General features: G+C 35.8%; 1 protein-coding gene across 4 annotated transcripts in view; it reads left to right on the forward strand.

The window, feature by feature from the left end:
• Positions 1–2,392: 2,392 nt before the first annotated feature.
• Positions 2,393–13,404, forward strand: part of LOC110615646 (nuclear pore complex protein NUP205) — a 47,858-nt gene continuing 36,846 nt past the window's right edge. For 2 of the 4 annotated variants that reach the window (XM_043956435.1, XM_043956436.1), the window contains exons 1-8: positions 2,393–2,712; positions 3,056–3,212; positions 3,303–3,398; positions 4,798–4,872; positions 4,983–5,087; positions 5,186–5,296; positions 6,530–6,689; positions 13,245–13,330. In XM_043956435.1, coding sequence (XP_043812370.1) covers positions 3,072–3,212; positions 3,303–3,398; positions 4,798–4,872; positions 4,983–5,087; positions 5,186–5,296; positions 6,530–6,689; positions 13,245–13,330 — 774 coding nt within the window. In that variant the 5' untranslated portion in view covers positions 2,393–2,712; positions 3,056–3,071. The remainder of the gene's footprint in view (positions 2,713–3,055; positions 3,213–3,302; positions 3,399–4,797; positions 4,873–4,982; positions 5,088–5,185; positions 5,297–6,529; positions 6,690–13,244; positions 13,331–13,404) is intronic. The other 2 variants (XM_021757636.2, XM_021757635.2) reach the window with 2 other exon arrangements.

Below are 13,404 nucleotides of genomic sequence, written 5' to 3' on the forward strand. Positions count from 1 at the left end.
AGGTTCGGCGGCCGAACCTGGACTTCCCTCACTTATGCCTTCGGGGGCCTAAGGCACACCCGAAATGCATGCATGTTCGGCGGCCGAACTTAGAGTTTCGGCGACCGAACCTGAGGTTTCCTCCAAGGTTGTTTTCATTCAAAAACTCATTTCCTTTTAACTTAAAACCATTAAAAACATTAAAACATTTCATGAAAACATGGTTTTACCCTTCTAGAGGTCTCCGACATCCGAGATTCCACCGGACGGTAGGAATTCCGATACCGGAGTCTAGCCGGGTATTACACCTGTGGAGGCAGTTTGGCCGCCTAAACTTGCCCCCGAAAGTTTAGACTTTCGGCTCTGGAGGGGAGTTTCGGCCGCCGAACCTACCGCCGAAGGTTGGTGACTTTCGGCTCTGGACAGACTTTCGGCCGTCGAACCTGCCGCCGAAAGTGCCCTGTTTAACCTTCCTTTGCATGTTTTCTATGAATGTTTTATGATGTTTTAGGGGGGTTTTGAGGAGATGTTTAGAGTTATGTTAGTGTATGTTTGATCCCTCATTTGAGTCCACCTGTGTAGGTTCGGACCCGAGGAACCGAGGACCCCAGCAGTGAGATAGCTGCTTTAGAGTCTTTTCAGAGTGTGCCTGAGGTGAGTAGAATGGACCTTTATGTTTCAAAGTAAATAAATTTTGAACATGTTCATGCATCACAAATGCCATGATATATACTAGGTTGTTTGCATTAGAATTTACGAATATGTTGCATTGCATACTATGATGTTGATGTGGATGGATGTTGGATGACCCATTAGCCCTCGATATGATGTGATGACGATGATACGGTATGGAAGACCAGTGAGGCCCATTCTATGCCCCTGGCATAGAGTAAGAGAAAGACCAGTGAGGCCCATTCTACGCCCCTGGCACAGTTGGATATATAGAGGGCTATTGGTGACAAGTCCATCCTTGATGTGAATTTTTTGTGATGTGATGCATTCCATGAAAGTATATGTTTTAATATATTGTTTTACTATTTTGCTCATTGGGCTCTAGTAGCTCACCCCTTTCACTTAACCTCCAGGTTTGCAGGTTCGGGATAGACTAGGAAGTCAGCAAGAGTAAAAGTGTTATATATGTAATAGTTAGTTGTGGACGTGAAAGATAATGTAATGTAATGTAAAGTATTGTACAGTTTTGTATTGAGGATTAGTATTGTGCTTGACCCTAATGTATGTTAATCCCTTTTGTACATGATCTTATGAAATGTTTTAATGGATCTTTATGTTGAACCAAGCTTGACATATGTTATGTTGACCCAAATAGAGCATTTGATGAGGGCTCTAGTATGAGGTTTGTATGTTTATAGTTATGGTGAATGCGCGGGTCAAGTTTTGTAGATGGAAAGTTTAAAGTTTTTATGTAAATGTATGATCATGTATGAGATTTATCAGGTACAACAGGTTGTATGTTAGGCTTGCTACGGGTCCCGGTGACCTTAAGTCGATCTGGATCCTAGCGCCGGTAGCGGTCCGGTTTTCGGGTCGTTACATGTGTTTTATGATTTTTAAATTTTAATAATTTTTTATCATTTAGGAGGAAGAAATTTTTTTAAAAAATATTTAAAAATTTTTAGAGAAAATCTTATCAAACTAATTTGATGGGTTGAGATTGAATGAATCTCCAAAAAATTATATTTCAAAAACCCAAGCTCAGTTAAAATTTTAAAACTTTGAAAAATATTTCATTTCTTCATGCTTTATTTGAATTGAGAGGATTAGAGAGAAAAAAGAAATTCAATTTCTTTAAATTGGATTGTTTGGATAACTAATAAAAGAGAAAAAGACGAAAAAAAAATAGAGAAGTTGTATTTCTCCTCCCTTAAAATGAGTTCAAAATATTTCCCACCGTATTGATGGAAAATGGGAAGAAATGAAAATAATTAAGATTATTCATATTGAAAGTCCTTTAATGCTCTTTTTTTAAAATATTCTCTTTTTAAAATTATAAGGATATAATAATTATTTTCAAATTTTTTGAGAGAGAAATTTATCTAAACAATAAAAAGAAAATTAAAGTTCTATTCCATTATTTCCTCTTGATTTGTCCTCCTTAATTTCTCCTAATTTCTCTAATACAACTAAGAATCCAAACAATGGGTTAAAAAACATCCTTCCCAAACAAGGCCTCACATTCCCTTCAATGTTTTATGGGGAAGGAAAAGGATGGGAAAGGAAGTGAAACTTTTTTTTTGATAAAAAAATTCAAAAAGTTAGTGAAATTTTTTATTTTCCTTTATATTGTTTAAAAACTGAAAAAAATAAGTTTATTTTATTTTATGTTTTAAAAGAGAGAGAAAACAAGAAGAAAAATTTTTTTTCTTACTTTATCAAACAAGAGAAGCCCAACCCATTCCCACTCAATCCCCTAAACCTAAATCTCAGCCCAGCCAATCCCTCCCTTTTCTCTCTCATTCCCACTCCCGTCCCTCGTCTCTGTGATTGTGCCGCACCTCACGCACCCAGTGCCCTTCTCGCGGCAACGCCTACGAGGTCCGGGCTACGTCTCATCGCGACTATCCATCGATTCAGCTCTAATCTCGCCAGAGTTCTCAGTGCGACAGTGGCACAGTAGCCTGCGCCTTTTCTTCGTGGATGCTTGTTTGTTTGGGGGAACAGCCTCTGCACTCTTTTCTTAGTTGAAGACGAAGGTGAACAGCCATTGTTTCGCGGGTACTTGTTTATTTTGGTGATTATGTACTTGTTTGTTTCGGTGCTTGTTCCGTTTTAGTGGGGACTTTTTCAGTTCATGCTTTTGTATTTTGCTTAATTTGTACTGAGATTTTTTCTTCGTTGGAAACTTGAAATGCTTTTTGTTCAACTGCGATTGTGCATTTTGTTTTAGCTGCAGTGAAACCAATTAACTGAACCGAACTGGTTCCATTCTGTTTGGCTTGATTTTCATTTTAAATAGTTCGGTTTTTTTTTCTGGACGCCCAAACTTCCTTTCATTTCCCTCCTTCTCACTAAGCTTCTCTCTTTTATATGCTTTACTCTTCTTTCTCCTTTCTGCTAGGTTTTCAAAATCTACAATGGTATCTCCAAGGCAACTTCTCTCTACTGTCGAATCCAGTCTCCTAAGTCCGTCGCCTCTGTCACCGGCGCAGAGAATCGAGCTCTTGCACGCCATTCGCAGCTCCCTTTCATCTCTACAGTCTCTCCTCTCCTATCCGGTACTCTTAATTTTCCAGGTCTTCCCAAAATTATTTTCTGTTCATTCATAGTTGTGACATTTAATTATCATGTATTTTTATGTCTTGTAGCCTCCCAAACCATCAGACCGGTCTAAAGTTCAGTCCAAAGAAGTCAGGCTGCCTGATTCACCGCCTATCTCGTTGGATGATCAGGACGTACAGATTGTAAGTTTTGAATTTCTGTTTCTTTCCTTGGCAAATGACTGGATGGAAATGAATCAAATTATAGTGTTGGATTTGCTATCCTGGAACCTTTAGTCATACTTGATGTATTGAGTTGATAATGTAATTGAAAGTAACTTGTCTCCTTACATTTGTACTCTGCAAGCTATGTGTGATGACCCCTTCCAAGTCGCTCGCAAGTAAAATTATCTTATAACATGTTCTGTTCTTTGGAATAATGAACTTTCTTACTCTTCTTTATCATATAACCACTTTTTGTTTGTTAATACTTAATAAAAGAACTGTATTATTATTAATTGAGCACCAGATGGGTGCTAACCATGTGCGGTAAACGTAGTTATTTACTTTCTCAGGAAAGCCTTCAACAAGATTTATTTGAGCAAAATAATCTACCCAATGTGCTGTCTCCGCATTTTGATCCCAGAAATACGAGTTTCACAGTTTTTGTAACCCTTGAAATTTGATCCTTCCAAGTCTAATTTAGCCTTAGAGTAGCCAAAAGAATGATATCATATTTTTGGCAAGCCAAAAGAATGATTATATTTTTGGCAAGCCAAAAGAATGATTATATTTTTGGCAATGTCATTATCATATAAGTGATCAACTTATGGTTCTAAGTCAATCAATGGTAGTGGCGAACGCCGCATATGTTTGTGTGAATATATTGGGTCTGGGCCTTTGGGGATAGTCTTTTCGTTGAATATATTGGGTTTGGTAACAGTATCTTCTATTTAATGGTTGGCTGATCCCATACAATAATATTCTCTGTGGTTAGACCATTTTTCAAATGTATGACTGATTTTCAGGATCTATAGTGCTGTATAGACCATTTTTCGAATGTATGGTTGATTCTCAGGGTGGGTAGGTTACATTGTCCTCCTAAATTCAACTCTGACCATGCACATATCTATAGTGCTGTATAGACCTTTTTTCGAATGTATGGCTGATTCTCAGGGTAGTTAGGTTACATTGTCCTCCTAAATTCAACTCTGACCAGGCACATTTCTTTACTGCATTATTTGCTATGCTTTTGGTCTAGTGATGTTTATTGCTTTGTCATCACTTGGTTTGCCACTGCATTGATTTTGCTGGAATAGTTATGTGGAACTTTTTTCTTTCCCTTAATTGATTAAACAAATAACTGATTTTTAATTTTTTTTTTTAATTGCACTAGTTGTAGTAGTTTTGAATAATGCAAGTATGCTTGATGTTCATTACAGTCTACTCAGTTTTGTCATAATGAAATTTCGACGAGTTACTGATTATAGTTATAGAGCTTGTTTTCTGTGGAGGTATCTACAACATAATCAGAAATACAATCGTTTTTTGCTATCCCCATTATCTTGTTTCACACTTAACATTCGGTGTCATAATGCAATAGGCTTTGCAATTGAGTGATGAGCTCCATCTCAATGAAATAGATTGTGTTCGATTGCTTGTTTCAGCGAACCAGGAGGTGGATTTCTATTCTCTATTTTTCTTGACTTTTGATCGTCTCATAGCTTTTGCTTTAGTATAAGCCTATAAGGATCTCATTTATGTTTTCTTTTTATATCTTATTTTTAGTGGGTTCTCATGGGACGAGAACGATCGGAAATTTTGCGTCTGGCAGCAGGACTTTGGTACACTGAGAGACGGGATCTTATAACATCACTCTTTATGCTTTTAAGGGTCTCTCTCTCTCTCTCTCTGTGCACGCACGCATGTGTGCGTGCCTCCTCCCCCCTCGAAATCATCTTCACATTCTATAACTTTTACACTTCTTGCAGGCTGTTGTACTTGATCAACAACTTGAAGCTGATCTTGTTGTAGACATTCAGAAGTGCCTAGAAGATCTTATCAATGGTGGTCTTAGAGAACGTTTCATTTCTCTTATAAAGGTATGAACCTACATACTTCTTTCTTTTGAACACATCTACTTGATCTGCAACAAACTGTGTCTAGGTGACTTTCAGTGTCGAGGGAGCTCAGAAAGGCTTGAAAAATTTGAGCTTATATATGATTGATCAACTTACTCTATTTATTTGAGGGTAGTTGCAGCTTGCAATTTTAGAAGATGCGAATTATGATTTGTAGACTGCCTCTTAGGTTTTTGTTTCCAGCTGACTAGAGAGAAGTTGATGCGACTTGATTGCATGATATTTCATAATGGCAATTATATGATTGAATGCATGAAACAGCACAATTTGCAAGTTCTGTTTTCTAGATTGCTTTGAATCACTTTTTAATCTAGGAAAGTGTGGAAACTGAAATAGGTAACTGTTGGCAGCTGAAATATGGAACTATTCGAAGCTTTTTGATCCGGTTGCAGTAAATAATTAAAGGAAAGAAAGATATAAAAGATTCTAAACATCTCAACTGGAACTCCTTCGGGCTTGGGCATCACATTATCTAAAGAGAGCATATTTGCTGGAAGTTCTATCAACTGAAAAACTGAATGATAAAACATTACAAGCATGATTAGTTGCATACTCAGTAATCCTAAACTTTTACGGTATATGCTCTCAATAAGGAGGACAAAAAAAAAAAGACTTCAAATAGACAAGGACTTCTAAACACATCCAGGCAGTTTTCATCTTTTCCCTTTCCCTTTTGTTTTCCCTTTCTTTGAGCAAAGACTGAAATTAAAACATTTGTCCTATGACTATAAATTGTAAAATACTAGACCTGACCTTATTTATTTGAGTAAGCGACTTTTTAAGGGTTAAGATTTAAGACAAACTTGTCAGTTTCTTAAGCCTTTAAAGTTGAGAAACTTGATTTTCTCAAATTTCTTGTTATTTGCATTTGTATATTTGCTTTAAATTAGTATGCAGTCATGAGTATGCTTTTCAAAGTTAAATGATCAGTGAGTAATAGTCTAAAAAATATATTTACTTGTTAAGTTTTAGTTCTTCTGATTTTCATTTTATGCTATTAAGTTACTGAGTCGTTCAAGTGTGGACTTACTATCATTTATCTTCAAAATGATTAAATGGCTACTGAGCTGTTTCTTCAGTTATTTATGCACTATTTTTTTTGAAAGGATATCTCTCCTGCATTTTTGCATTAGAATTTATTATATTTGTTATTTTGGTGATTTGTTGAGCAAATAAATATCTATTTAATTCTAGGAACTCAATCGAGAAGAACCTGCTGGTTTAGGTGGGCCTCTATGTGAGCGCTACATCATTGACTCTAGAGGCACCCTTGTTGAGCGGCAATCTGTGGTTCAGAAGGAGAGGCATGTTCTTGGACACTGCCTTGTCCTCTCTGTTCTGGTTGTTCGAACAAGTAAGCTGCTAATGATTTTCCTGAGTTCTCATTATCCTTCTTCCATATTTGGGTACATTGCATGATAATGTTTTGTAGTGCTATAAGAAATTAAGGACTAGTTTTTGAAGCATAGCTTTATGAATGCAATACACAGGCTTCTGGATTGCATGATATCATGGTTCAGTTTTCCATACCATGATAAATATTTACAAACTAAACTGATTATATTGGTTCAAATAATACTGATGGCCAGGCCTTCAAAATTAGAAAATTTTGGCTAGTCTGTTTGGTATCATTTTTTTTTTTGGCTGTTTTTAGTTATTATCTAGTCCCGAAGAAATGTACATTGGGAAGTGGGGTGTGATGCAATAAGTAAAACCAAAAACACTTAGACTTTGCTTGTTATAACAACCAGTTTCTTTCTTTTAAGACATCAAGTAATGGAAGTAAATGTTTTCATATAGGGGATATTACAAAAAAAATTGTCGTGTGGTTTCATGCCTTTTAATTCAGGGTCTGAGGTTAAGCTTGTGACAAAGTAAATCTTGTGGTCACACACTATTAGGGAAAGAAAGGCTTTTTTCCCCACTACCGTCATATTTGCCGGAATGCGATTAGTTATTTAATTAGAAGTAATTTAATTTATAAATATTGGTCATTTGAAAAGTAAATATTCTCCGTTGATCTAAAACTACCTTCCTTCACCGGATAACAATGCAATTTCACCCATCCTTCATCAGTGTCCTGTACTCTACTCTTGAAGAAACATCAACATCAACCATACAAGCGTTCTTTTTCAGCTTTGTGGAGCTGAGTTTGTGGGCAGCAACTCAGAGATTGTTGATGTTTCTCATGGTGTTCCCATGGAGTGGGGATACTATACTGATTTCAACTGCACACTTCATTATGAGTTGATATGGCATGAGTTACAGTTTCACAAGTGATATACTAATGCACTCAAGAACAACTATCTGCTTTACATTTTTGAAATGGCTTAGAGGATCAAGGATCAAAATATAAGGAACCTTTTCACTGTTAACTACAACCAAGACATTGTTCTTCCATGTCTCTCTTGTAGAATGCTTCTCAAATGTAGTTGGAGTTGGCTTGTCTAGTCATCAAAATCGTCATTGCCATAATTAAAAATGGAGACCACTTGCAAAATTTTCAACAACTTAATATATGATTTAGATCACTAGCATGGAATGCGATCACAAAAATGATCTTGCAACATACTAATCTCCACTATATTCTCAGGAACATAGAACACAAAGTTATAAATATGCGAGACAAGAGTACAAAAACATAACATCCTAAGAGAAGAAAACTGCATGTTAAATAGCCACTAGCCACCCTTGGTTGAGAGCTGTTACAAACTTACAACTGGAAGGTCTTGTCAGCAAGTATACCACATAACTTTGCAAACACAGAATGGGTAGTTAACACAGTTACATGAAACTTGAGCCAGAAGTGCCCAGGTGGGTTTCACTTTGAGAAGTGCTCACAAAACTAATATTATATAACATTAATATTTGAATCAATCCTCAAGAGTTTAGATGTGAGTGATTCATGCACGCTGGTTACACTGTTGCAAAAATAAAAATAAAAAACAAATTTGAAGAGTGTAACCTGAGTTGTCAGAGGATGTATCCTATGAAACTTCAAGCTAAAAGCTCAGTTGAATGTAGCCAGAAATTCATGCACAAAAATAAGTCAAAAATACATGTTGACTTTAGAATCTATGTTCATGTTGGTCCATTAGAATTGAAAACTATAGATTGATCTAAGCCAGTGAATGTCCTTGCACATGCCATGCCATAGCATGGCCAAGCATTGGCTTTTGGACTGGGCTATTGCTGATGGAAAAGTTGAATTGCCTGTGTGAAGAACAAATAGGGAGGAAGAAGAAAATTAGTTTAGTCAATACACCATGATTACAAAGTTATTACGATTTTGCCACTGCATAGTATTTACAAAATTGCCACTTGAATAGCTTGAATAGCTCTGTTTTTAATGATTATCTATATATATTTTCAATTTAATTGCAAATCTGTTACTAAATTAACATTATTTGTACAAAATCCTCTCTTTGCTATCGCATAACCATAAGCTGCCACTTTGTCAGGAACTTAATTTTAGGCCCTGATTTGAAAATGTGTGTAGTCGTGTGCTAGTATTTTTTGTATTTCTATTTAAAGTGTAATGTAATTATATTTAACAACTACAACCAAGAATCAAAAACCAAAAACATCTGCACTAAATGAGCCCTAATTTACTACTTAGCAGTTGTTGACCAGATTTGGAGCAAGCAACAACTGAATCAGCACAAAAAGTCAGCAACAGTTCTCTCCATTCAGAAATAGACAATGGGAATCAGCAACACGAACAATGTTAGTAATCCATGAAACACTTGCTGTCAAAGACAAATAAGAAAAGAAATTTAAGCTGAGAGGGTGAGCGAAGCGGTGTGTTATGGATAATGGATAAACTTATTGATTTATCAATCTTTATTGTTATTTGGATTAGGATAGACTTTTTGATCATTGTCAATCTTTATCATTATTTAGATTAAGATAAACTTTTTAATTATTATCAATCTTTATTATTGATTAGATTGGGATAAACTTTCTAGTTATTATCAAGTATTGTAGGACTTTTTAATTTGTTAGGAATCCTTTTGCTATTGCATAACCTTTATTATATATATGGGTTAATTTAGGAGTAATGAAGTGAGCAAATTTATTCCTGAAATTGTGAGATTTGACTCTTTTTTCTTGAGTCTTGAGGGAGAGCTCTATTGTGAGATTGACTCTTTTTTCTTGAGTCTTAAGGGGTTGAGAGCTCTCTCTAATGAGCTACTTCCCAATTCATTATCGTTATGGGAGATTTGACAAACTCACAAAATGCATGCACAAAATGAGCTAGATTGGTTTAGTTAGAAGCAAGGATGGAAGCATGTTTTGCCATTTGCAAATTTTATTAGTAATCCCAATGATACTTGCAACAAAAACTCAAGGTAAGATGGGCATTTGGTCAGATCTAGTATGGATCGTACATGGACGATAGTTGGAGTCGGCGGCTCTCCTAGGGTTCCCTCATCTGGGATCCCTGGGGAAGAGGATCAAGTTGGCCCTTGCGAACAACTTGATGCAATATCTCCCTTCAACCCTTTAGCGAAATGCGGCAAAAGGAAGGAAAATCCATGGACCGACCCCATCGTCTCCACCCCGTAGGAACTACGAGATCACCCCAAGGACGCCTTTGGCATCCAGGGGTTGCGGACCGACCATAGAACCCTGTTCAATAAGTAGCACTAGTAGTATGCCGAATACAAGCATTCAAATCAAAGATATAACTGACACTAAAGTAGAAGTAAAAGATGACTGCCAAGAATCTAGCACGAGTATTTGACTGTGAGCAATAATTGGTGAATAGTGGATGGGATACAATTTCCTAGTCCACTGCACAATCTGTAGTGGTTTCTTCTGAGATTATTAGGCATTTCGCACAAATGTGAGCAATATGTCAAGTTCTAGATTAAGAAGTATTGCTTCTCTTTTTATTAAAAAGCTCACTAGATCATAAATGGCAGAAAGAACGACCAATAGTCTTTCTCACAATGGCTATGGTTTTTGTTTTGTTGGTCATTAATGCAAGAAATTGTTTTGGGCTAGAAGTGGAGAATCAAGAACATCAAATGCCTACAATAGAAGATGGCACTCAAAGAAGGAACCCACTGTCACTTTAGTCAAACTTGTATAAAATTTAAGCTTGAGGACAAGCTCTTTCTCTAGGAGAGGAGTGATCTCTAGGAGCGCAGTGATGGAGTGATGTTATGAATAAGCAATAAACTTATTGTTCACGTCCCTGAAGTTTATCCATCGTTTCACATCCTTGAAGCAGATTCCTTTCCTCTTCAAACTCTCTCTCAACATGTCTGAGAAGCAGGTAACCCTAAATACAGTTCACATGGCCCTATCAAATAGAGTAAAGTCATGTTCCAAACCGAATTCAGTCACTCTAAATGAAGTAGAGTACAGAGAAGAATATCTACAGCTTCGAGCTACTCAGCAACCTTTTTCTTCAAATATTGCTCATTTTGATAATTCTTTTGCTTATCTAACCAAGTCTTTACCCATTAGTTCATGGATCCTTGACTCTGGTGCTTCTGATCATATCTCTAGTAATCCCAATCTTTTCTTCACTCTTGTTTCACTTTTTACACCATTTAAAGTCACATTACCTAATGGTTCACAAACACAAGTTAAAGGGATAAGTAACTTATATTTCTTTCCTTCTATCCTTTTGACTAATGTTTTATTCACCTTGAATGTCCATACAACCTAATCTTCAGGTGGTTGTGCAGGCTGGAGTATTGGAAGATGATTGGAGCAGGATATGAGTCACACGGACTGTACTATTTTTTTTTACTTCTGACCCTTCTGCTGAACTTATGCATAGTCATTGGAGACATCCAAGTCTGAACAAGTTACAAAAACTAGTTCATAGTCTCTCTTCCTTGCCTTCTTTAGAATGTGAGTCTTGTCAACTTGAGAAGCAAACTCGAGTTTCTTTTCCTAAACGAGTCAATCATGGTTTCAAATCACGGTCGCGGATAACGAAAATAAGTCTGTAATGGTTATAACGTAACAGTAACGACATGTTTCGGCGCAAATTTTTTAGAAAATTTGTAAAGTTCATGAAATTAAAATATATTGAAAGATATAATGAAAATTAAGTTATTCAACTTATTAATAAGTACAAATATATCAAATAAATATAAAATACATAAATTTTAAATATTATATGTAGTAACTTACCTCAATTACCATCAGAATGAGCGTCTAGCAGGTTCTTGAGTAGATTCACCACCTTTATTTTGTGATTAGGAGCTTTGACCTTGATGATATTGATGGTATGATGATGGTCAAAGCTGAAGAATGAACCCATATCAAATCGATCACTAGGATTGGACTGGGTTTGGGTGTGGGAGAATGATTGCTCTGATGAAGACAAATCGGAATATGATGGAGGAGGCTGATATGGATATGGATTTGAGTATTCCATTGAGAATTTCCTCCATATCCATAATCACCGGTAGAGGTTGCTTCCATTGAAGATTTACTTGTACTATAAGTCCCATATCTATAATTATTGGGTTACCTTTACAGATTAGAGTGTTTAATAGTTTCTAGTTCTAATTTATTGACTAAAATTATACTAGCACAATTAACTTTACTACCGAAATCTATTATCATGCAATAGACTTTACCACCTGTCAAACAATGAGTGTGAGCAATTCAATCTCACTAAAGACAGTAATTCGGTCTAGACAAGAATTTAGGGTAAAATTCGATTTGAATAGTAACTAAACAATGAATTCAACTCTAATAGATATCCTAAACGGAAAGATTTAGGTCACGAAAAAAATTGAAGAAAATACATGAAATAACCAAAGTGATATATTTGGCTAATAATGAAATTAAAATTGAATACAAAGACATAAAGGATAGTTAAGAAATTATCACTAAATCAGGCTTTGATACTAATTGATGCGGAACTCTAGCTTATTAGATAATGAAACGATACATTGCCTAGTTACTAGAACTTAGTTCTAAAAACAATTTCCAATCTAAAGCACCCTTGATTAATATGCAAGTAAGAACACTTATAACTGATTGATTTTAAGAGCAGCAAAAATAAGAACTTGTAAGTTAATATTAAATTTTATTCGTGATGCAATATTAAGTATCAAGATTTCCCTTAAGCTCTCAAAGAAAAATCGCGTAAGGTAATTGTATTGAATAATTGATAATTTGTATGCAACATGGAAAAAGAGATGCTTTGTATATTCTAGGGCAGCTTAGCCCAATTGGGAAAAAAAACTATACTAACTAAATAGAATATGGTGACAACATCATAAACCCATGATTTATGTCACTACTTACTACTGGTTAACTACTCACTATTGGATAACTAGTTAGTACAAGATAATTACCCACTACTGAATTATTGAAGAGGAATCCGTTGATGCAAATGCAAAATTTGAACTGTCAATAAAGACACATTCGACCTAATTGACTTGAAATTGCCAGATTATTCTTCAACTTCAAATGAACTTGCAAAACTTCAACATATTTCTTCATGAATCCTTGAAGTGCTTTTTTCAACTTCTTGGATCTCAATCTTGTAATCGGTCCTTGAGACAATACTAGCTCATCATTCTTTGTGTTAGTTGGTTGTGCTTACATCAATCTCTGTGAATTTACATATTCTTCCTCTCTCTCTAGAAAACATTGTGTTTACCAGAGTTTGAGCCTATAATCCCAGTTTAGCAGTCTGGTGACACTTGCTTTTGCTTTTTAATTTTTTAATTTTTCTGACCTGCTTCTTCCGGAAAAGCTGGAAAATCCAGATTTTCTCCAAGCATGGTCTGGGAGAAGCTGGGTAATTAAAAGAACATTGAAATGCAGGCGCCCACCTTGCTGCCAAAGTGGCCTTAAGATTCATAAGTTCAATAATAATGAGCGAGATTGCTTATTGCAACAGTGAAATAATATTTGCTTCTTGCAGGCCCTAAAGATGTGAAGGATGTGTTTTATGTCTTAAAAGATAGTGCAATTGAGCTTATGGAGGTCAACCACACATTGAAGTACCAGGCATGTCCTTGTCTTCTGATGTCTTTTGGCAATTTTATTCCCAATGTTTACATTGTGAACCTTGAATATCATCT

Source organism: Manihot esculenta, chromosome 5 (genome assembly GCF_001659605.2).
Source record: "Manihot esculenta cultivar AM560-2 chromosome 5, M.esculenta_v8, whole genome shotgun sequence".
Taxonomy (NCBI): domain Eukaryota; kingdom Viridiplantae; phylum Streptophyta; class Magnoliopsida; order Malpighiales; family Euphorbiaceae; genus Manihot; species Manihot esculenta.